The 24,227-nt window shown below is 38.2% G+C and overlaps 2 protein-coding genes across 2 annotated transcripts; both read left to right on the forward strand.

The window, feature by feature from the left end:
- Positions 1 to 5,493: 5,493 nt before the first annotated feature.
- Positions 5,494 to 17,295, forward strand: LOC140225568 (esterase FE4-like). The gene is made up of 6 exons (XM_072304821.1): positions 5,494 to 5,862; positions 6,488 to 6,646; positions 8,910 to 9,048; positions 14,501 to 14,686; positions 16,356 to 16,551; positions 17,259 to 17,295. Exons 1-6 carry the CDS (start codon positions 5,647 to 5,649, stop codon positions 17,293 to 17,295), a joined length of 933 nt encoding a protein of 310 aa, XP_072160922.1. The 5' UTR covers positions 5,494 to 5,646.
- A 32-nt stretch (positions 17,296 to 17,327) lies between these two features.
- On the forward strand, positions 17,328 to 22,557 carry LOC109031879 (juvenile hormone esterase-like). The gene is made up of 6 exons (XM_072304822.1): positions 17,328 to 17,369; positions 18,246 to 18,399; positions 19,430 to 19,620; positions 20,282 to 20,423; positions 21,006 to 21,144; positions 22,398 to 22,557. The coding sequence occupies exons 1-6, from the start codon at positions 17,328 to 17,330 to the stop codon at positions 22,555 to 22,557; spliced, it is 828 nt and encodes a 275-aa protein (XP_072160923.1).
- The last annotated feature ends 1,670 nt before the right edge of the window (positions 22,558 to 24,227 follow it).

Raw genomic sequence — 24,227 nt, forward strand, 5'->3', positions numbered from 1 at the left:
CGGGCCCTCCTTTCCATTCATTCAGTTCTTTTCAATTTTTTAATCCTCTTAGACCACCCTCGCACTGATTCAAAAGATGCGAGGGAAGTGCTTAACTAATCTAACTATCGAATTGCAAAGCAATCTCTTGTAACACCTCCAGACTAGACGCGTTAAAAAGATATTTCTCCTTCTTCTTTGTCGAACACAAGGCCCGAGGTGCCAAAACACGCCTCTCATTCATTTTTAGATTTTATCAAAATGCCCCTATCGATCTCTCATTCCTCTCTCCCAAACTCCCCAGTAAAACCGAAAATATTTAGCCGCACAATGGATCAAGTCAATGGGAGAGGTCGGATAAAATTTGGAAACTTCAAAAACTTGTAACTCCGTTCATGCGAAACTTTGAGGTTCGGAGAGTGGTTCCATAGATTTCTTCGTACAATGGAGATGTTGCATGTGTGAGGAATTTGCGATTTGACTGTTGATTCTTATGTGAAAGTTCTCGAGAAACAGGATGGTGCCACTAGTTTTCTCTAAAATCAACTCCCAAGCTCAAAAAAAGCTCTCAAGTTGAGGCCAAAATGGTGGGGACATCCCGCTATCCTGAGAGGCCACCTCTTCATCAAGACAAACTCTCCATGCAAAGATAGGGAGCAATACATAGACAGGGACATACAATATACATTTTATTTGAGGACTCCAAAACTGAAAACACGGCGACCCTGCTAATGTATTTGCTCCCTATCTTTGCATGGAGAGTTTGTCTGGATGTAGAGGTGGACTCTTAGGGTAGGGTGGGATATCCCCTCCATTTTGGCCGCAACTTGAGAGCTTTATTTGAGCTTGGGTGTTAATTTCAGAGAAAACCAGTGGCACCATCGTGTTTCTCGCGAACTTTTACATAAGAATCAGCAGTCAAATCGCAAATTCCCCACATATGCAACATCTCCATTGTCCTTCAGAAGCACCCCTTAAAATTTAAAATGTGACAATTTAAACATCAAAATTTGCAGTCTTAGTTCAAAATGTCTTATGTCCGACTTCTGTGATTGACTCGATCCACTGTGCGCCGGTCCGAATTAATGCGAGCAGTCGAGCACCCCGTAAAAAGGACCTTTCCCGGAATATTTGCGATTGGAGAGAGAGTAATTCGCCTGCTTCCGGTTTCCGGTACCGATGGTTTGGCCAATTTCCAGACCAGACGGTTGTTGATGAAACGGAGCGCATTCGCTTGGCGGCCAATAAACGACTAATTAAGACCGTCAACTGGTGAGTGCAACCTGCGATGGCCCAGTGCCTCAGTTTCGCCGAATGTCGAGTGCAATTACGGGCAACGTTGCCGCTTCTTCATATAGAATATTCCAAGCAAGTAGGGTCATAGATGCAAAATGATAACTTTCCATGAATTTTTCATTTTACCTGGACAGTAATATTTCACAGATAATGAAATTTCAACGATATTCAGGGCTGTTTTACGTGCAATTCGCAAAAATCATTCGAGGATTTGATGTGAAACTTCTATAGTTGACTCATGATCTTTCCCTTTTCAAAATTAGACCGCGTTTGAAACCAAGCTACAGCAGCTATTGCCAAAAGGAGGGCGATTGACTTTTTTACAAGAGAACGTATTGTGCGGATTCCTTTGAAAATTGTATGGAATTTACTTCGTACTATGCGAAAACTTCCCTAAAATTTCCACAAGAATCCTTAAAACAATTTTCATGTAAAAAGTTAAAGTGCCTGGGTAAATGGCAAAAATTCGATGTGAACTGGTTACTCTCTGCTTAACGCGGTCCATCTTGTGCATAGTATACAGTGTCCCTTCCAAAATTGCCAAGAATATGCCCGTTGACCATGCATGGTTACATAGTAATGGCCTAAGTGCGAAAGAACGTATCTCCGTTTGCGACGTTGCAAATTTCCAGTCATACTTCATAGTTTCCTTAGAAAACTAGTCAACGTAATTTCTTGAAAAGTTTTATGATTTTTCTTCTCCTTAAGCAGAGCATTCTGTAAGGTGTGTGTAAAGTTGACTTCTTTCTCCTTGAAAAAATTAAATAGGCGCGGACATTTTGAAACATCGCAATGCAGACGTTCAATGGCGAGGCGTGAATGATTATCGACATCTCCCAATGTAAAGCTGCATGGTAAAGAGTCGATTATTAAGGTGTTCGTTGCGAACATCCAAGTTTATCGATCCTTTTCCGTAGGTTTAAATGACAGATCAATCGATGTATCGCAAAGCACGCCACGCCACTGAACACGTTGTTTCGCAATGTAATAACGGCAGCGAAGAAGATGCAGGAGCCAGAACTCGGAAGCCGAGGGAAGATCTGACGGCTCAAAGGCGTTCACCAACGGAAAGTCGACGCCCAATCGCATGCGTCTTTTGCATTCAGGACGCAGGAACGGGCCAATCACAGGTGGCCTTCAGGCAGCGCGAAGAGGACACTCCCCTCGTCGCGTTTGGGATAGGTCAGGCGGTAAGATTATTAATCAGTGCCAAGGTCAGGTACACGGCTAATTCCTGGCGCTTCCTGACAGAGAGCTCGGGGTTACGCCCCATGGCCGCTAGGCAGCCCGACTCACTCAGAAAAAAACTATACTTGAGGAAGTTATGTTCGTGGTTCGTGGTGTCTCATACGAGCACCTGATTCCTTTTCAGTGAATGTATTTCCACCAAACGGAACTACGCGCATTAAGACATGAGCCCTGAGACCCATAAGAATTCATGCAAAACAGGGCTCACGGCATAATGCACATAGTTCCGTTTGGCAGAAATACGTCCAAGTAATATCACTGTCGCCAACACTGCCGTGCTAAGGAAAATGCCGCGTGAGCCCTCAGGCGTTGCAACATTTTCGTAATCACGATTTTTCGGGAAAATTTGTAAATATTTTTCTTCCCACTTTTCAGATAATATTATTTGCAATTTTACCTAAAAATCTTGAAAATTTTTCGGAAATATATCAATAATAACTTTCCTCAAAAATAACCATTTTATCGAAGGAAATTTGACAACTCTCGAACGTTCATACGACGTTCTACCTTAGCACGGCAGAACAGACTGACAGTCGCATATCCTCTCTCATAGTCAATTTGAATTTAAAAATCCCTCACTGAATTTCGACGGTTAATGCTTTTAAAATGTACATGAAAATTACGAGTTGAAATTTATAGCATTTAAAGGGCCGTTTTAAAACTTTCTAGCGCTTAAATAACGAAATCTAGCCAGTGATCCACAAAAAACAAAATTTATTCGATTTTAAATCCTAATATTTCTCGGCATCAAATTAAATGATACATTTCCATATAAGTACACATTATAAATGAAGCTCTCGTTAAAAAGTTAAGATATCTACTATGTCATGCACGATATAAAATACAATAAATAAAAAACAAATGGGTACACAAGGAGGAAAAAAAAGAAAGAAAAAAAAACCAGAATAAACACAACTAGGACGTTTTAAGCCAATTACATGCCCGTTCTCAACTGGGAAAAAAGCAATTAAGATTTTAATGTTCCGATATCAGCATGCATATTAATTTTCGAATTTTGTGAGCCACGGTCCTTTTTTCTGGGGCTAAGATCAAGTGATGTTTATTACGTGCGGCGATCAAGCGCACAAATGTACGAACGCCGTAGTAAGTATGTGATGTGGTATCACGCGAAATTGAAGGAAAATCATACCCTCGCCTGTTTTAACCTGAGGACTTTTTCGGTAAGAGGGCGCATGAGGCTTGCAATGCTGCTACAATTGTGCAATTTTTTTAGCGGTTGCGGCAGATGAAATTCATCAACAGTCAACTCATTTCCTTACAATGGTGTGGAAAAACTTGGGGCAGATTCGGGAAAAAATTTCTGGCAAAACTGTCGGAGAAGTTACAACGAGAGAACCACGTCGCACAATCGTAGCAGCATTGAAAATCGCCTACGTCCTTTTACCGAAAAACGCTTCAATTACTGACGTTAATGATTGTAAGCAGCCTTGTTAAATGGAAAAATCAAGCGCGCTAGTTTATTCGGACTATAGAGAAGGTATGTGTTGTGGTATCACGCGAAAATGAAGGACAATCTGGGTTTCACCAGTCTCAATCTGACATTCATGAATACGGGCATGTTCGCTCGCATCGTTGAACACGGAAATAGCGGACACCAGACGAAAACTCATTGAAATTGGCCCTCACGGATCTTTAGGGATACTTAAGGAATATTAGAGGGATATGCGTTGCAAAAGACCAAATATCTGATTTGCTAATAGGAACTGCATTTCGCAACAAGGAGCTACCATTTCAGGTTCATAGATAAAAACACCTATCTGCAAACGAGAGTGATGGAGGAAAAAATCAGGTAATTTTTCGAATTCCAAATTGGATTAGCGTACAAACCGTGGGTTATGTTGAATTTGTGATCCGATATAACCGAAGATGTCGCGTTTAGTTCTTTGGAGGAGATGAAAATTCGCTCGTCACAAATGTACCGCGTTTAGCAGAACGGAACCATGCCACATCAGCTATTGCACGATTTTAATTGGCCAATTTAATTTTTTGCAAGAGAACGTTTATGCGGATTCTTTTGAAAATTTTAAGGAATTCGCTTAGCACTAAGCAGATAATTCACTGAAATTTGCACACAAATCCGCATAACCATTTCCCTGTTAAAAAATGGAATAAGGCAATTAAATTTGCAATAACTAATGTGGTTTGGTTCTATTCTGCTTAACGGTAAAATTTTGATGTAAAAGAGTCTTAAAACAGGTCACCTATTCTAGTCAGTTTCATCAAAACTTATTGAAAAGCTCTTAATCACTGGAGGAATAAAGAGAGTATTTTACCATAGACATTTTGATTTTGAGAAAAAACGGATGTTTTATGAGAAGCACCAAACTTTCGCAAAACTGCAAAAGTGCACTGACATATTATCTTCATACGGTAAATTACAAGTCTAGGTGTCCTCAATCGTGCACAACAATGCGCAAGTAAATTTGTCATTCGGAGGATAGAACTATGCCTGCGGCTGTGTGTAATTGGTTTGCACGGAGTACAACCAAAGGCATACAATTATTACTCTCAATTTGATTTGAAATGATTTTAAATTCTCGAGCGCTACGATGAAAAGAATAATTATTTATTACTTATTGGTATATATATTTTAAAATTACGTAAGAGATATTGGAGCTCGTGTTACATAAATAAGGTAAAAGCTTGTGAAGCATATAATATTAGAGAGGATTCGGAGACACCAAAAAAGAGGACGGTCTTGATAAATTCGGCTCTTTCATTAATTGGACGTATTTCTGTCAAACGGAACTATGTGCATTAAGACATGAGCCCTGAGACCCATAAGAATACATGCATAACAGGGCTCACGTCATAATGCACATAGTTCCGTTTGATAGAAATACGTCCAATTATTGCAGGTTATCACCGTCGCCACCGAGTCAACTAAAATCGTTCGATATTTTTCCACTTCCCCACTCAATATCCATCTTGAAATTAGGCGGTCGATCTATCAAATTCGTTGTTTTCATTTCAGCAGTATTCTCTAGTTCCTGACACAGATTTCGCGAATGACGACTTATTTCAGTGCACGTAACATTCGACAGAATCCGCAGACTGTGCTTTAAATTATTCATTTCAATTTTTTTTTTTTCAAATCATATTATGGAATATTCTGTGAAAATATTTTTGGTTTTATATTTTGTATTCTTACACTCACAAGCCATCGAAGTATCAACTCGAAATGGGGTCATTATTGGGTCTGATCGACTTCGAACTCGGAGTGGAAATAGGGTTATCTATAGTTTCACAGGTATTCCCTACGCGCAGCCACCTGTTGGAGCTCTTAGATTTAGGGTGAGTAGACAGGAATCGATTAAGGTGTCGGAAAATAACCAATTTTTGTAATTCATGGCCTCTTTTTTGGTGTAAAGATACCTCGTGTAAGACGATAAGCTAAAATGTTCAGTGGGTCAGCAGGGTAATACAATATTTATTTTTTTTAAGTGTCTGGATTCCTTTTTGAGGGACCCTCAAGGCGATCTGCAGAGTATGCTACTGATAGTTACAAGATGAGAGGAGGTACACTGCTGTGCTAAGGAAAAACGTCGTATGAACCTTCGGGCGTTGCCAAATTTCCTTGGATGAAACACGAATTTCCTGGTAAACGTATGGATATTATCCTTCTAATTTTTCAGATAATTTTGATCGCAATTTCAAGCATAGTTCCTGAGAATTTCAAAGACAAATATTCATAATTTGCCTTAGACATAAACGTTTTATCGGACAATTTGGCAATTCTCGAATGTTTGTACGGCGTTCTTCCTTATAGCACGGCATTGCAGCATGATTATTAAAAAGTTTCATCGCCTTCGGTGCTTCGGAGTTTTGCAAATATTATTATTGGTCTCTAAAATAGATCTAATTGCTATGAGATACCCTCTAAGTTTATATTGATTTGATAATATTACGTTGATATACTTTTACCGAAGACGACTTTGTTTAGGAGCCTCAACCTGTGAAACCGTGGAAAACGCCATTAAATGCCACAGGACCATGTCCCGACTGTCCTCAAAAAATTAAGTTCCCCCTTCCGGGAGAAAATGCAGCAAAGGAAATTAAAGGGCAGGAAGACTGTCTTCGTATCAATATATTTACGCCATCGGTAAGTAGTTCCAAAGATCCGAGAAAGTGCATGCATGGAATAAGTCTGCTGTAAACTCTTGCCAGAGCATAATAAAAACGAGATATTATTTGTGGGAAAATGACTGAATCAATCGCGATGAGCGCATCATAAAAGTTTGAAATTCACTCGTGACATAAAAATCTGCGTACAAAGTGATGCCCATTTTGTTGCTTAAAATGGACTATATTTCGTTTTCTTACGACGAACTACTATTTCAGCATTCTATTATGGCTCCTATCTGCATGCAAAAACCAATGTCATTTCTGCTGTTCCTAAAATGAGCCAAAAATAGTAGTTTTGATCACAAAATGGAGGTCCTGGAACTATAAACCGGAAATAAGTCTCCAGATGCGCCAGGGCCTATAAAAATGCTGGAAAATTGATGTTTTGGTTTTTTTAATTTGCTGAATTCAAATTTTGTATCCGTAGCTCAATATTTTGAAGAGGAAAATGTGAAAAATTGGGACATACTGGTTTAATCAAGCTGTAATGAATGACAATTAATATTTCACTCAACAGCAGACATTCGATTGAATAAAGTGTGCAAACTTCCGCTATTACGCTTTACGCTTTTAGATTTCTCGATTACGCAAAAAATTGGCGATTCTCTGTCGTAAAATTAGCTTTGATGCATTGAAAATTTTCCTCGATCATAGTTTTCGAAAAGGGGATGACGAGCGTCATTGAGTGAGGAAATCAAAATAGCTCTCGAACTTTTGTAAAGTGTCACTTCAAGTTTCAAATTTTTGGCAGCATAGAGACGCTTCATCGACCTCGCCCCCCCCCCCCTTCCTCATCCGCCATGTGTCACTCTCGCAGAAGAGGTAGTACAGTCAACTTTTAGACGTGCACCCTTTTGATCGCTTGAGAGACCTCTAACATTTTTTTTATTTTCAAAGTGATAATTGATTAGGGCACATTCTATTTTCGGCTGTGTTGGTCACGTAGCCCTCGAAGCACCAATATAAATGTAACACACGAAACCAACACAATATGAAAATAGAGCAGATGGAAAGACGGCGCAGAGATACAACTATTCGTGCTTGATGGATGTCCATGTTGCATCTGCAAAATTGAAGGCGCGATGGCGCGAGCTGTGAATTCGCGATCTTCCGTAGCTCTGCTTTACGCTGCCAATGAGGTGTCGTGGGAACAGTTAAGAAACGAGGCTCGATTATTACAGCTCTCCTATTTACGGCTGTGTTGCTCCTACAGCCTTTAAAACACCGCTGAATAAACGGATAAGGCAAACTGAAACAAACACAGTATGGAAATAGAGCAAAGTAAAAGGAGGCGCATTGATGACGGCGCAGAGATACAACTATTCGTACATAATGGATGCCCGTGTTGCATCTGAAAAATTGAAGGCGCGAGGGCGCTATGCGTAAACTCGGAATGCTCCTTTCGAAGCTGCCAGTGAGGTGTCGCTCAGATTCGATAGAAAAAATTAAAATGCCCGATTACGTCTCGACTCTGTTGTTCCTCAATTTTTTCTTATTTTTTCAATTTGAGGTTTGATTCTTCACACACAATATCATATATATCATATCACGACATATCATAACATATCACGATATCATGACCAAGCAGTTGGTATGGTATGGACATGTGCAGAGAATGGCTGATACCAGGTTGCCGAAGAAGGTGTTGGAGTGGGTCCCCCCAGGTAGGCGACGGAGAGGGCGTCCAGCCAAACGGTGGGTAGAGGGTATCCGTGAAGAGATGGAGAGATGCCAGCTTCCGGAGGATCTCTACCATGACAGATTCCTGTGGAGAATAGGCGTCACAGAGCGCCCAAGCGCGCCGTAAAAGCGGCTCATACATACATACAGGTTTGATTCTTTTTTTATGCGCAAATATTTACAGACCTTCATCTTAATTTTAATTTTAATTTTTGATGAACATTTGATTTTAATTTTTTTTTTTCATTTTACAAGTCTTTCGGTTACTTAAAAGTTTTCAATTTTGCAATTTTTTTGCTGCCCGATTACTTAATAAACTTCGAACATGAAAATAGCGTAAACTTGTGCCGATTTGCCAGAAATTTCTGGACCGCCTTTCACGTCCGGCGAAATATCACTTCACGCCCTTTAGCCGGCTAAGGGTCTACTATACGTCCTGAGATGTAAGCCAGTCCGACCCTGATTAATATGAACGGAAAAAGAAAAGATTGGTAAATTTTAAGCTACTGTTGAAAATGGATTCATTTTTTTAAAATTTATTTCATCTTCACATTTTTTAGCTAAACATCAAAGCGAAAATTCCTGTGATGCTACACATTCACGGTGGTGCTTTTAAAGTAGGGAGTCCTGAGCTAGAACCGCAATTTCTTCTCCCTCAAGTAGTTTTCGCCAGTATCACGTATAGATTGAATGTCTTTGGTATGTATTGAAGGGGAAAAAAAGATAATATTCGTAAGTACGGTCTCGTAACGGCCGATTTTTTTCGAATTTTTAACGATCATGAGGATAATAAAGCATCTTGTAACATCTAATTCAATGTGGCAAATTACCGGTTTTTTTTTTTCATATGAACATCTTCCTTTGAGGGAAGAGAATTCATGAGAGGTCTAAAATCGCTACCCTTTCTTCAAGGACAGATAAACAAGAACCAGAAGACCAGAATAACTATTATTGTTCATTAACCGGAAATTCTGACTCCCAATGAAAAGAAAATCATGGAAAATATTCAATTGATGATATAGTGAGTGAAGATGTAAAAGACACGCTACGAAGTGGCGAATTCCCAAGATTTCCTGGGCCCGGTTTTTTATAGCTTTAAAAAATAAATAAATAAAAAAAATGGCCATGCGAATATCATACGTTTATAATTCAACATTCGAAAGAACATGCGCTTGCATACGATCATTGACTGGTCGAATGATTGGGGCATTGATAACTTGTTTGACAAACTTGAAAAAATCGGTGAAACTACCAGACCACGTATCTCGGTTGCGGTGTTTAAACATGTCCGTTCCCATAGTATGTTTTTGACGGAGAACAAATCAATTTTACTGTTTGAAGTTTTCAGTGAGTTTTCTTTGCATAGAGAGGAAAAATCACAGAAGTTTTCAAAAATTGACGTTGAATGATTTTCCATTTAGCGAATGAAGTATTATATGACAGGAAGTCTACAACGTCGAAAACCGAGATGCGTGATGGTAATGTCGCCGTTGATGTAAAGTAGCAGTACCGGGCAACGGGGCACAGTGGATCGAGTCAATTAGAGAGGTCGGACATGAAATTCTTAACTGAAACTGCAAATTTTGATGTTTATTTTGTCACATTTCAAATTTCAAGGGGTGTTTCTGTTAGTAAATTTCACACGGAAGCCAATGGAACCACTTTCAGAACCTCAACATCTTGTATGACGGTGTTATAAGCTCTTAAAGTTTCCAAATTGTGTCCGACCTTTCCTATTGACTCGATCCACTGTGCGGGGTTTTCATAATCGGAATGATCGACTGATTAAATTAATACTTGATTGGTTACGATCTAGATTAAAAATGTCTTTATTTTTTTTATTTGAAATATTAAATCCCTACAGGGTTTGCAACAACCAGTGGCCAAAGTACCTTTTCTCCAATGAGCTTGTTCAGCAATTCGTAATTCTTGCATTTTTGGAAACTAGAGAGTGCACAGAGTTCACAGGAATTTTCCCCGATTTTTTTGAGCAATATTAACCCACGAAATACGAGTCCAAAAGTCCGTATTTTGGGCTCCCATTTAAACGCGCGCCGCTTGGCCCATCTCAAAATGGCGCCCATTTTCTCCGTCCGGCGGTGGCCACACTTTTGACCCGGCGTGCCGGCGGGTACCTCTGCATGCCTCTGCCGTGTGTGGGTCGTATAAACAAACGAAGATTGATAACACAAATGATCCGAGCAACTCGAAATCTCTTAATATTAAATAATTTAAATCCATTTTCGACTTCAACCAAGCACTTGGCAATAATATTCATCGTATTTTACAACCAGGAGCCACGGCCTATCGGCTCATTTTAAGGTGCATTCTGAAAATCAGTGTTACAAGTCCAGTGTCCAAACCCAGACTTTCTTCCTTTACTTTTTTTTGACCATTCTCTTTTCATTTTCGCCTCAAATCAAATGTTTTGCAGTTTCTTTGTCTTGAGTATGTGGTCCTGAATTCATTCAAGAGTTAGAAGTTCACCATTTATTTAGTATTATAGCCTTTTGACCTCTCAAGCTTTACCGATATGATCTCATGTAGTTCGAGGTTTCTTTGGCCCAAACCAAGTGATTACACATCTGATGTGTGTCTTATGGCTCTTCAAATTCGCAGTTTAGAACTAAATCAGAGACTACAGTTACTTAATCCAGTTCTGCTCTCTTGTTCAATGTTTGTCATAAGTGTTTGTTCGTGTCTGTTCTTTATAAGTGACCACTGTAGTGCATATACACAGTTATGCTATCGGTACAGGTATTATTTCTTGTTTTCTACAGTCAGGACTTTCTCTTAAGCGCAATAATTTACCAAAGAAATTCACCTAGTTGCGTAAATAATTTGGTGTATAGATATTCTGTTAATGTCTCCTTGCGGTGATGCAAAGTTTCTGAGATCTGTCATAAGTGGATTTTGCATTTAGACGGTCACTCTTGTCTGATAAAATTACTGCTCTAGCAGCTTCAAATTTATACTTTGATCTCTGATTCATCACTAAATGACACTCGTGCGGTGTCATTTATCTTTAATCAGTTCAAAGCTATTTCGACAATGAATCATCAAAGGTCCGATCGAAGAAGGAATTTTCTGGTGAGTGCTGTGGCTGAACCGACATCACAACTCTACTATTGAAAGCATGAACCAAGACATGATCATTCGTCTGGAAGTGGAAATATTTTGCAACTCATCAGCAGGCCGATTATTGAAGGCTTAGAGCAACCCGACAAGACATCAAATTCCGATATATTGCATGGATAAGATAGGGCTATGTCTTTTCATGTCGGGCTGACATAGTTTCAATAATCGGGCAGCTGGTAGTTTAACAGGTAAGATTTGTAAAGTCACTTAGGTATTACAAGTTACATTCGCATCTCTTGTGGAACAGTTTATGTAATTATGCTTACCTTTGTGGAGATTAATTGATAACAAAGCGAGCATATCAATATCATAGCCTAACTAGAAAACCACTTACGTAGATTCACAAAGTTTCAGACTTTCTGTTTCTCTTCGATTATAAAATCATGCAACGAAATGTTACAAATATCATCCCCAGATAACCTTAACCATGTTCCTGACTTTATCTTATGGGAGGATGTAATTCTATGTCTTTTCAAAATCCTTCCATTCGTCTGTACCTGAGAAATTCAGTAAACCAGCCGACTTTCGGACTTTTAACAAGAATCGTCGGCAACTTTACCATTGAAATGATTCTTAGGTGTTTTTGAACAAAGAGATTTTATTAAAATTTTTGTTGGACAGGTTTGATTCACCTTGAATTCTTAAATAGAGAGAAAAAAAACATTTTCTTCACTATAGAAAGAAATGAAACTGACCAAGCTGTAGGTAGGTAAGTAGTTTTTGATTACTTCATTCCATGAAATATGATGAGCCTTATTGCTGCAGGAAACACAACATAGCAGGAATCCTCAATAAATTTTATGTCTTGTACAATATGTCTGTTGATACTTAAGTATATGATGATACCTATGAAGTACAAAATTTCTGAAAAGACACTGGGAATACCAGCAGAGTCATCTCAAAATTTTCTCTCAGGAACAAAACTAAAAATTGTGGAAGTTTCCTAAGAATGCTCTCAAGACAAATTTACGTATTATTCATAGATGAAGTGTAGCCTGCTACATATCATGTCGTATTCCTCTTCAAATATACATGCAGGTGAGTAGATTTTGAAATTTTGAGCGCACAATTTGCTTATGAAAGAAGCGAGCACTACCATGATTTCCACTTACCATTACCACTTCCTGATAAATTTATATAAGTTGATGCTTTTGAAAGTTGAGTTGAGATGTCGGTTCAGCCACAGCACTCACCAGAAAATTCCTTCTTCCTTCGGACCTTTGATGATTCATTGTCGAAATAGCTTTGAACTGATTAAAGATAAATGACACCGCACGAGTGTCATTTAGTGATGAATCAGAGATCAAAGTATAAATTTGAAGCTGCTAGAGCAGTAATTTTATCAGACAAGAGTGACCGTCTAAATGCAAAATCCACTTATGACAGATCTCAGAAACTTTGCATCACCGCAAGGAGACATTAACAGAATATCTATACACCAAATTATTTACGCAACTAGGTGAATTTCTTTGGTAAATTATTGCGCTTAAGAGAAAGTCCTGACTGTAGAAAACAAGAAATAATACCTGTACCGATAGCATAACTGTGTATATGCACTACAGTGGTCACTTATAAAGAACAGACACGAACAAACACTTATGACAAACATTGAACAAGAGAGCAGAACTGGATTAAGTAACTGTAGTCTCTGATTTAGTTCTAAACTGCGAATTTGAAGAGCCATAAGACACACATCAGATGTGTAATCACTTGGTTTGGGCCAAAGAAACCTCGAACTACATGAGATCATATCGGTAAAGCTTGAGAGGTCAAAAGGCTATAATACTAAATAAATGGTGAACTTCTAACTCTTGAATGAATTCAGGACCACATACTCAAGACAAAGAAACTGCAAAACATTTGATTTGAGGCGAAAATGAAAAGAGAATGGTCAAAAAAAAGTAAAGGAAGAAAGTCTGGGTTTGGACACTGGACTTGTAACACTGATTTTCAGAATGCACCTTAAAATGAGCCGATAGGCCGTGGCTCCTGGTTGTAAAATACGATGAATATTATTGCCAAGTGCTTGGTTGAAGTCGAAAATGGATTTAAATTATTTAATATTAAGAGATTTCGAGTTGCTCGGATCATTTGTGTTATCAATCTTCGTTTGTTTATACGACCCGTCGACCCACACACGGCAGAGGCATGCAGAGGTACCCGCCGGCACGCCGGGTCAAAAGTGTGGCCACCGCCGGACGGAGAAAATGGGCGCCATTTTGAGATGGGCCAAGCGGCGCGCGTTTAAATGGGAGCCCAAAATACGGACTTTTGGACTCGTATTTCGTGGGTTAATATTGCTCAAAAAAATCGGGGAAAATTCCTGTGAACTCTGTGCACTCTCTAGTTTCCAAAAATGCAAGAATTACGAATTGCTGAACAAGCTCATTCTGATTAATCACAGTTCATCATCGAAAACTCATTTTATCAGCGCAAGGCTTTAATTCACAACAGCTTTTGAGTAAGTTGCGTCCTTGCAAACAGCACATCTCTCAATGTTGCATGAGAATACGATGATCAAACCAAGAAGACTTAAAAACCACAATCTGAACCGAGCGTTTGGACTCTCTTTTTTGAAATAAGACTTACAGAAAAAAACCGCCTTGGAACGTAAAATAATGTTCTTCGGGTATTTTTCAAAATTAGGGCTCGATTGAAGACCCCAAAAGTCTGAACAGTTCTGGTCAACATCGTTGTACAGGGCCACTAGCTTACGATAAAGAAGAGCGCCTTCAACCCACTGCGTAATCTTAATGCGAAATTCTGATACCACTATTCGTGCGTCACGACAGTCATTTTGCATAACCGGTCGATTGAAGGAAAATCATTGACCCAGGCAACAGGGTACGAATTTCAGAAATTTGATACGTGATTTCTAGGGAACAAAACCTCCGGGGTGCCCCACCTGGCATCCAATAAGCCCTGCCTCCGGGGGTGCTCCATCCCCAAGCTTCCAAGCTTCCAAGCCCAAAGAATGCATTGACCCTTTGTATGAAATATTAAAATCCTACAGGATTTGCAACAACCGGTGATGGAGTCATTCCTGCCAATTTGGGAATAAAGGACCAAATAATGGCATTAAAATGGATTCAAGAGAACATCGAGACTTTTGGAGGAGATCCAAACCGCGTCACTGTTTTTGGAGACAGTGCAGGAGGCTCAAGTGTCCATCTATTACTCCTCTCCCCGCTAACTAAAGGTGCGTGTATTGATTTTGGAAGGAAGGGAGGGAAGAAACAAAAGTTCTTTCATTTAATTTTTCAGTAGCGTATTAACATAGAATGGACCACTCGAATAGGTACGAACTTAAGCATTCTGATACATGTTTCTCAACCAAAATTTCACGTGAAGCACAATGTGCGCAACGAAAATTACTGTAATTAACTCCTAACTAAGATATTAACGTTTTAATTTTACTTTGATTGCGGGACATTTGAATTGTCCACTCACAAGAAACACAATACTCTACTAAAGTCAAATTGTGCACCACGACGGTTTTGGCAGGCTTCTCAATCAAACATTGTTCATTTCCCACCCTTGAGGTAATTCGATGGACGCCATATTTTTTGTCAGAACGACGTGCGATATATCGCATCGACTGACTCTTGTTTTCAGCTACTAATCATTCTTCTCAAATTTTGAGATGGCAATTCTGTTGTCAGGAGACTAAATCACTCACCAATTTTTACAAACAAATTCATCGTAATAAAGACGTGGTTTTTTTTTTAGAGAGAAAACATCGTATTCGATACTGATATCGAAACTGCACTCGAATGCGATGTTTTCTCTCTAAAAAAAACACGTCTTTATTACTTTGAATTTCTTTGTTAAAGTTGGTAAGTGAGTGATTTAGTCTCCTGACAACAAAATTGCGATCTCAAAATTTGAGGGAAATGAGGAGTAGCTGAAAAAATGGAACCAATTTATGCGATATATCGCATGCCGTTCTGACACAAAATATGGTGTCCATCGAAACACCTTAAAAAGTAAACGATTTGCTATAGTTGAGACTGAAGTTGCCAGACTATCGTATAGCAGAGATTATCATGGTAAAGTTTAGTGCGCGATTTGGCTCACGTAGACAATTGTATTTTCGTGAGCGGGAGGTTTGAACTCACATTGAAACATTGAATATTTTAGTTAAGAGATAATGTCAGTAATTTTCGTTGCGCAAATCGTGATTCACGTACAATTTTGGTTAATCAGAATGCCTAACTTCGTACCTTATCTAGTGATCCATTGTTTAAAACAGTGGGAAACGCTTGCTTTTCTTAAGATTGGAGAAATGTCACTGTTTACTCTAGGCCCTTTGACAAATTCATTTAAGGAAAGGTTCCGACTTTACTGCCAAGTAAAGTTTTTACACCACCGAGGATACGCTGACTTGTTTTCCTACCGATTTTTTACACGACCGAGGATACGCTGACTTGTTTTCCTACCGATTTTTTACACGACCGAGGATACGCTGACTTGTTTTCTCCGTTTTTACCGACCGGATACGTGACTTGTTTTCACGTTTTTTACACGACCGAGGATACGCTGACTTGTTTTCCTACCGATTATTTTTATTGCGCTATACAAAACCAAATGTTCCAGTATGTTCCAATGTTCTGTGAACAGAAAATGTACAACTTTCATTTTTCGTGGTGCAATCGGTTAAAAGCATCTGTGGCAAACAGTAACTCTAAATTACAGATTTTTTGTCACATGATGTATTTTTTCATTATTTTCAAAAGACTAAAATGCAACTTTAACACGTATTCAATTTAGATGGCAAGCGAATTCCTTGAAAAAAACCTTCGTTACACTTTAGTTTTAATCTGAAAATTCCTATATCCTTGTTTTGTTTTATTTTATTTTCTTTCAAGGTTTAATCCACGGGGGAATATCTTCAAGCGGCACCGCAGTATGCCCTTGGGCTATGATTCCTCGGGAACTGGCAATAGCAAATACAAAAAAAGTCGCGACTTCGTGCGGATGCCCTTCGGAGCCATCAGAAGCATTACTTGAATGTCTTCAGAAAACTCCAGTCGAATATATACGCAACAACTTTAAAAATTACAGGTGTGCTTATGCCACATTTCCGTATTTTCTTTCGCTAAATTCTGACTCCTTCAATCCCCAACGGCTTCGTTTACACGCGATGATCCAGAAGTCCTTAGGGAATCACCCTATAAAGGGGCAAGAACCATGGGGTTTTTAAATCACCCTGTATATGTGTTGAGTGGCACGGTGGCGTGTTCGCCGATAATTGTTATCATCATAACCCACTTTTCACGGTAATTTCGTAACTTCCTATAAATCTTATCTTTTCATATGTTTTGAATAAATCGCAATACCATTTATACGTAACTGTAGGAGGGTTTAGTAGCCCAAACTACTTTCTCCTTCGATCTCTTCGAATGGATGTTCGCTTGTTACATTTTCCTCTAAACACTTGGTCTTCGAATCGCTCACTGCATAAATATGAGTTTTATGTATCTCATAAACGTTGTCTAAACAGCTTGTCCGGTAAGGTTATGTTAACAGAATGATGCAAGAAAAGCTGTCAAACACTGAAAAAAATATGCCGGTAGATTTTACCATCTCTGACACAGTGATACGAATATGGTAATAAACACCAGACTCTATGGTGGCATTTACCATACTATGGTAAGAATCACCAGAGTTCTGGCGAATACTACTATAATTCTGGTTATTTCCACTAAATAGTATCACTGTGTAAAAAATCAAGTAGACTCATAGTAAATGTCACCATACTTTTTTTTCAGTGAAGAAGATGCTTACTTCGTCGTCTCTTTGACGTAAGGGCGTATCTCTATACATGCATGAGCCTCGGAATGCGTAGACTTAGGGAGGAGAGGACTCACATGGAAATCGAGGTGCGCCCTTACGTCAGAGGGGCGACGAATTGAGTGCCTCCTGGGAGGAGACGAAGAGGGCGACGAATTGAGTGCCTCCTGGGAGGAGACGAAGAGTGAGGACCGGAGGGTGAAAGGGTGGTGAAGGGCGGCTTTAAATGAAATGAGGGAGTGCCAACTCCCTCAAGAGTTGTGGGAGGACCGAGTACCGTGGTGGTTAGGTGTCGCAGAGCGCCAGAGAGCGCTGTAAAAGCGACTATTATGTGGATTGCACATTACAAAAAGGAACCAGGAGCATTGCAATGTTGCTATGATTATGCAACCTCTTTTGTCTTTTAAGGAAAACCTGACTATCCATCAACAGTGTCTATTTTACTCGCTAAAAACTGTAAATTTTAGACAAAAATTATAATGTAAATTTTATATGTTTTCATGATTTCAGTAGTTTTATTGCAAAGAATTAAGTTGCACAATCTTAGCATCTTTGCATTGCTTCCGGTTCCTTTTTGCAAAGTATGTGTGTATGTATCGCAAAGATAGCCGTGCACTTAAACAATAAAAAACTTACATACCTGATGAGTTGATTTTATAATTAAAGTTTAGAATATACGGGCTGCAATTAAGGGAAAAAAATTGGCACCTATTTTCATACGATGATTTTAGGATGAACTTTGACGGAGCTTGCACCAGAAAGCGCATTGCGGAAAAGCGTAAGTGCATTGCAGAAAGCATTCTTGTTAATTTTTTTTTTCGGTGTGTGTGTGCAATTGACATACCTCTATCCTTGCACTCCATAAATAAAAACTTGATACAAAATGAGCTGATTCTACGATACGAGTAGAGTTTAGACAATATGGGCCTCAATCTAATGATCATTTTTGAAACCTATTTTCACAGGATGATTTCGACTTGCCTTTGGCAGAGTTCGCTCCCATAATTGAGGAATCAACTGCGAAGAACGCCTTATTAACTACCGCTCCCCGCAATATTAAATCGGAGATACCTTGGATAACCGGTCTAAATGCTGCTGAGCATCTTGATTACCCAGAAAGTAAGAAATAGCTACTGATATTTCTCATGATAGATTAAAACGAACGTTCGGAACTTTAATGAACGGAAATGCGTGCATTGATGCCTGGGAAAACGTAACACTATATATTTGTTATGAATCACATTTACTGGGCGGAGACTTAAACGCTATAACAAGAAAGTAGACGGTATTCATTTCGGCTTCGGTCTAGTTCTGCGGCCTCTGTTGGTGAGTGGCCAAGGAATTTAGGCCAGTACACCAAGAGATTTTGGAGAAAACCACGAAATGTAAGTAATAGTTGGACGTATTTCTTTCAAACGAAACTAAGCGCCAATTTGAGTTCCTTTTGAGGAATTTAGAATCCCGGGTAGCGCGTTCTGTCAAACGGACCTAAACGCCATGGAAAAGCATTGCGAGTATAGGACGGAATAAGCCGGACGCCCGATTCCGCCGCCAATCCAAGCCCCCCTCTACCTTCCCCACCCTATGGCGCTTAGGTCCGTTTGATAGAAATACGTCCAGTTAATGAGAAGTCGGGCAATTCCGGCATTCATAGTCAGAGAAATTCTTCGTCGAATCAGGAAAAGTGCACGGTGTAATTAAGTGGTTAAAATTTTCACGATTCTTGTTTAAGCTCGGTGAATTTTGACATTCTAATCCAAAGATGTTTCGATGCAGCCTGTAAAAAGTTGGCCTGCTTTAACTTTTATTTTTAAAAAAAAATCGTGGTATACATCTGACCACATCTCACAGAAGAAAGTCAATATTCATCCATGTTGCATTGCTCATGCTCCCCCTTCTTCTGGAATATTTTAAATTTGATTTAGTTCAGTGATGATAGTATAAAATACAGGCAGTGAAAGAACTTCTGGATATCATCTAATCTACCAATTTGGCATCTTCTCTAGGGTGCGGTCGAAATTTAAATAATCTTCAAAAATGGTTTGAGGCTTTTTAAAGAAAAACTAACGTTATACTGGTTGAAAAATTTTAGGGCTTTGTTTCTTCCAACTGAAAGCTCACTTTAAAATTCAGTTTATTTTTTTTTCAGAGTTTTTGAAGATAGTTGAAAATAAGACTTTGAATCTCACTGAACAATTCGATGTATTTTTGAAGAAATGGCTGTCTTACGGCTTTAACATTTCTGACGAAAAAATTCCGGCGATAGCAACAAAAATTAAGGAATTCTACTTAGGAAAAGGAAACTCAATAAATAAGAAAAATATCAAACAACTGGATCTGGTAAGTATTTGAAATTCTTTAAAAGTTTCGGGATGATGTTTTTAGGAGTTATCAGGCCTAGTTTGTAAAATTTATTTTTTCTTTTTTTGTCTTTTAAGAAAAAAAGTACACCATTGCGTTCTCATGTGATGGGCATCGGTCATGGGTTATAAATTACGAAAATGCGCGAAATTACAAACTCTTGCTTATATATTTATGTCTATACATATGTGAAACACGAAACGGGGGAAACAAAGGTAAAGAGACGATAAAATTGAGACGTTTTGCTCCAAGATTGGAACAATTGGAGCATCTTCAATCGATGAACGTAGAAGGAGTATTCAGACTACGAACGGATGACTGCTCGGAAAACTAGCAACGAGGCAAGCTAGCCTAACCTCACTTAATGAATATAGTTACCAATAAAGAGTTGTATTTTATGGTCTTTTTATGGGGGATTCTTGAAAAACTTTTCAACATAAACTAAAACATAAATTAAGTTTATTAAATGCAAAATAAAATAAACCTCACCACTACACATTTTCATTCTTAGCGGAATTTTACTCAAGATTTAATCAAGTTGATTAAGTCCACCGCAAGATACCAGATCGCGATCATTGCAAGGAAAGTGATAAACTGCGTTCTTGGAATTGCTTATTTATTTCATTTTTTATTCTTCTAGGTTATTGGTGATGGTTGGTTTTTAAAAGGTATCACTGATGCTGTGCCTCTTCAAGCAGGACCTACGTATGTCTACCTTTATGATTACGAACAATCGGACAAGACTACTTACAAATCGCTGATAGGCTACGGCGTTGGTGATGGTTAGTTCTTATGCTTCAACAACTTTAAGCCCTTAAGCAAAAACTTAAATTATCTGATATTTGCAAAAATCCGTCAAATAATTCGACATTATTCAAGGCGTACAATTTTGCATGCTGAATGCTGAAAAAAGTATGGTTCGAGGTACAGTGATAAGAGTCTGGTAATCATCAACATACTCTGGTAACAAATGCCGTAATTCTATCGCATTCACCGAAAGTATGGTAAATGCGACGACATGTCTGCTTATTTTTACCCTAAAGTATCACTAAGTCAAAAATGAAGGAGACTCCATACGCACCCACACTAGGTGTTGGAATTCCTTGCTTGTTTCAATTAGTATTTTCTCTCTCTTTTAAGTCGATTTTTTACATCATGTGCAAATTCAGAAGAATTGCAAAATTGATCAGATTAAGACACTCTTGAAAAATGAATAAATCAAACCCAGCAGGATTGACAAAGAAATATTTATTAACAAAGAAATATATTGTAGGCATCTTTTCTCGCGTTCAAGGACTTAACTGAACCATATACGTACATTTATACATTTATTTGTTCATTTCATTAACTGTTTTGTTTTGCAGGGATAGGTGCAGGTCATTTGGATAATCTACTGAGTCTTTTTCCGAGCACTGAAACATTTCCCAAAAGACACCTATCTCCGCTGGATACGCGAATTTCTAAAAAGATGGTCAGTCTATGGACACGATTTGCCAAATACGGGTGAGTATTAATACCCATGAAGCACGGTGCAATAAAAAAATTTAAATAAAATTGCTATTTATTGCAAAAAAATTGATTTTTGTTTATCATAAAGTTGCAATATTTACCATCACATGGTCAAGAAATGCCAATTTTAAGGAGCCAACAAAGTGAGTTCTATTTGTTAGAAAGATAGGCAATATGCCGTGCAACAAAAAACTGCTTCAATTTTTTTCAATGGACCACGCGCCTTCAATAGGTAGACAGGCAACATACACAACAGGCCGTTGCAGTAGCAGTACCTAATTTTACCATGTAATTGCACTTTATTCCAATCTGTGCTACTTGTGTATAGGATTCGTTTTACTCCTTGGTTGTGAGGAGCGTTTGATGTAAATTAAATTATGCGCTGCTTTTACGGGAAGGATACAGAATTTAGAGCCGAAAAATACTGTTGGAACACCGTACTTGTTGAGTGCAATCCGAAAAGATGAGGCAGAAAGTATTGCTGTTATGTATTACTTTAAGCGCTAATTAAGACGTCCCTTTTTTGACAATCATACATACATATCGACGGTGTAAGTCGGATATCACATAACTCGGTTTGCGGCGTTGCAGACTTGCTGTCATACTTAATTTTTTAAACGGAAAACAACTCAACGGCAAGTCTTTAAAACTTCCGTGATTTTTCTCCTCTGTGCGAAGAAAATGCTGCCAAAATTTCAAGGAATGACGTCACTTCTCCTTTAAAAAAATAACATAGAGGCGAAGGTTTTTAGATACCACAAACGAGATACATGATTGCTGACTTACGCCGTCGATATGTAGATCGTTATTGCACCAACAAGAATTAGCTTTATTTCTTACAATCAGTGATGAAAAAACTTTTATCTGCATAAGAATGCCGATGACGGATCGATAACCTCGAGAGTAAAGCTGCTCTATTCAACCCCTTTTTAATTGATTCGGCCGTCACTTTAACCGCATGAATCTAGTCGTACAACTTATTAATCAATCTGAAAATGGAGCTATAATTGGACTAAATTTTGCAATTTGGAACTATGAATTCTAGTCCGGTTTAAAAACAACGTATGTGATATTAGTTTCCTCATTCACATAAGTGTTTTTTCAGATGAGCCGAATTTATAATTCCAAATTGCAAAATGCAGTCCAATTTGGAGCAGTTAGATTGATAAAAAATCGTTGATAACTGTGGAAAATTTTAAATGTGTTTCCAACATTTGAAGTTTGTTTTACATTTGTGACTTTTTCAGAAATTTCACACCAAATGAGTGGGAGCCATATAAAAGAGGGAGCAACAGCCTTAAGAGTTTACACATCTCTGCTGAAGGATTTATTCAAGAAGAAGATCTTTTAAAGGAGAGGGCAAACTTTTGGAGATCATTCAATAAAAATACACCTCTTCAACGATAAAGTCTATTAATGCGTGTGATTCTATCAAATATATATAACTTATACACTTAACAAATCTATCACAAAATTTTAATTCGAATGTTCTGATCATTGCATTTATATGACAGCCCATGAATATTCTTGGAGTAAGGATGACGACAGGAATATATTGGCAAACTAAACCACATGATTTTCAAAAATAAGTATGCACGAAACAAAGAGCAAATTAGAGAAACAATAAATAATTTAACAGCGCCTGTGGAATGACTGCAAAACACTAAATACGAAAATTAAAGTGAAAACCGGGACGTTTTGAAATGTGTCGATGTCATTTTCAATCGGGGGAAGAATCGAGGAAAAATGAAATAAAGGGGTTTTGCAGTTTTCCCCCCTAGTAGGTTGCTGCTTACTGTAATTTTCGGCTGATGAAGTTCTTAATCATTCTAGATACAATGAATTTCGTGTTTATATCAAAGATTATAAATAAATCCGAAAAAAATCAACACATGGGTGTTGAAAGAACATGTCAGTCTCCTTATTTTCGTATCTTAAGTTTCTTTACTACTCCTTTGTTTTCTTTATCGGGAACTATGTGATTGACTTACTTTCTTTCTTTTTCGCCCGATGAATATTTCGATTGTCACTATTTAAAACTATTTAAACAACATGTTTAAATAGTGACAACCGAAATATTCATCGGGCGAAAAACAAAGAAAGTAAGTCAATTAAGTTTCTTTATTTCTTAAACTTTCAAATTTGGTTAAAGTTAATTTTATCGGAGACATTCAGCACGATAATAATGAGACATTATCGGAGATTCTACTAGAGTGTATGAAAAGGAAAATGTATGAAAGTATGGAAAAGGACGAAATGAACATGTTTAGACGAGAATTTGCGTGCGTAAGAGACAAAGGATTAATACGGCGTAATTTTTGTGACAATTATTCTCGTAAGTCCTGAGCCGTTACACTCAGCTTTATGACAGTTCAAAATGTTTGTAACGTGTTACAAAATTCTGAGAAATGTTTTGATTTTTTTCTCGAAATGTTGAAGTATTTGTATATCAAATCAAATTACAAAATGCTGAAGTTAAACTTTGCCAAATGCTGCTGCTGAGCCACTAAGGAAACGGACGATTATAAGGAAATACGGAGCTATGCGCATGAAGACATGGGCCCTGAGGCCCATAAGAATATATGCATAACAGGACTCACGTCATAATGCATATAGTTTCGTTTAGCAGAATTACATCCAGTTGGGAAATATGCAACGGAACACTGGAAACAAAAACACATTGGCTCTAGAGTCCAGACTCTTGAAAACATTGACAAGAAAAAATAATCTTGATTCAATCGAATTTTTGCTTGAATCAAAACGAAATCCGCTTAAATTAAGAGGCTTGGTTCTTGATTTAAGCTAAATTCTGATTGAATCAAGAATACTTTTTCTTGTCGATGTTTTTAAGAGTCTGGACTGTTGATCCACTGTGTTTTTTTCCAGTGAACCAAGATAGGTAGAAAGTGAATTATCCTTATGGATCACATGCATGTGAATACAACAAATTTATTGTGATTAATAACCATGTACAAATACCTCTAAAATTGAGTCCTAGTAATTAAAATGGAACCAGATGCCCTTTTAATTGTGCCTTTTCCAAAAAGACCCTGAGCTCTTAGGAATTATTTCGTGAG

This window comes from Bemisia tabaci, chromosome 10 (genome assembly GCF_918797505.1).
Source record: "Bemisia tabaci chromosome 10, PGI_BMITA_v3".
In the NCBI taxonomy this organism is placed as follows: domain Eukaryota; kingdom Metazoa; phylum Arthropoda; class Insecta; order Hemiptera; family Aleyrodidae; genus Bemisia; species Bemisia tabaci.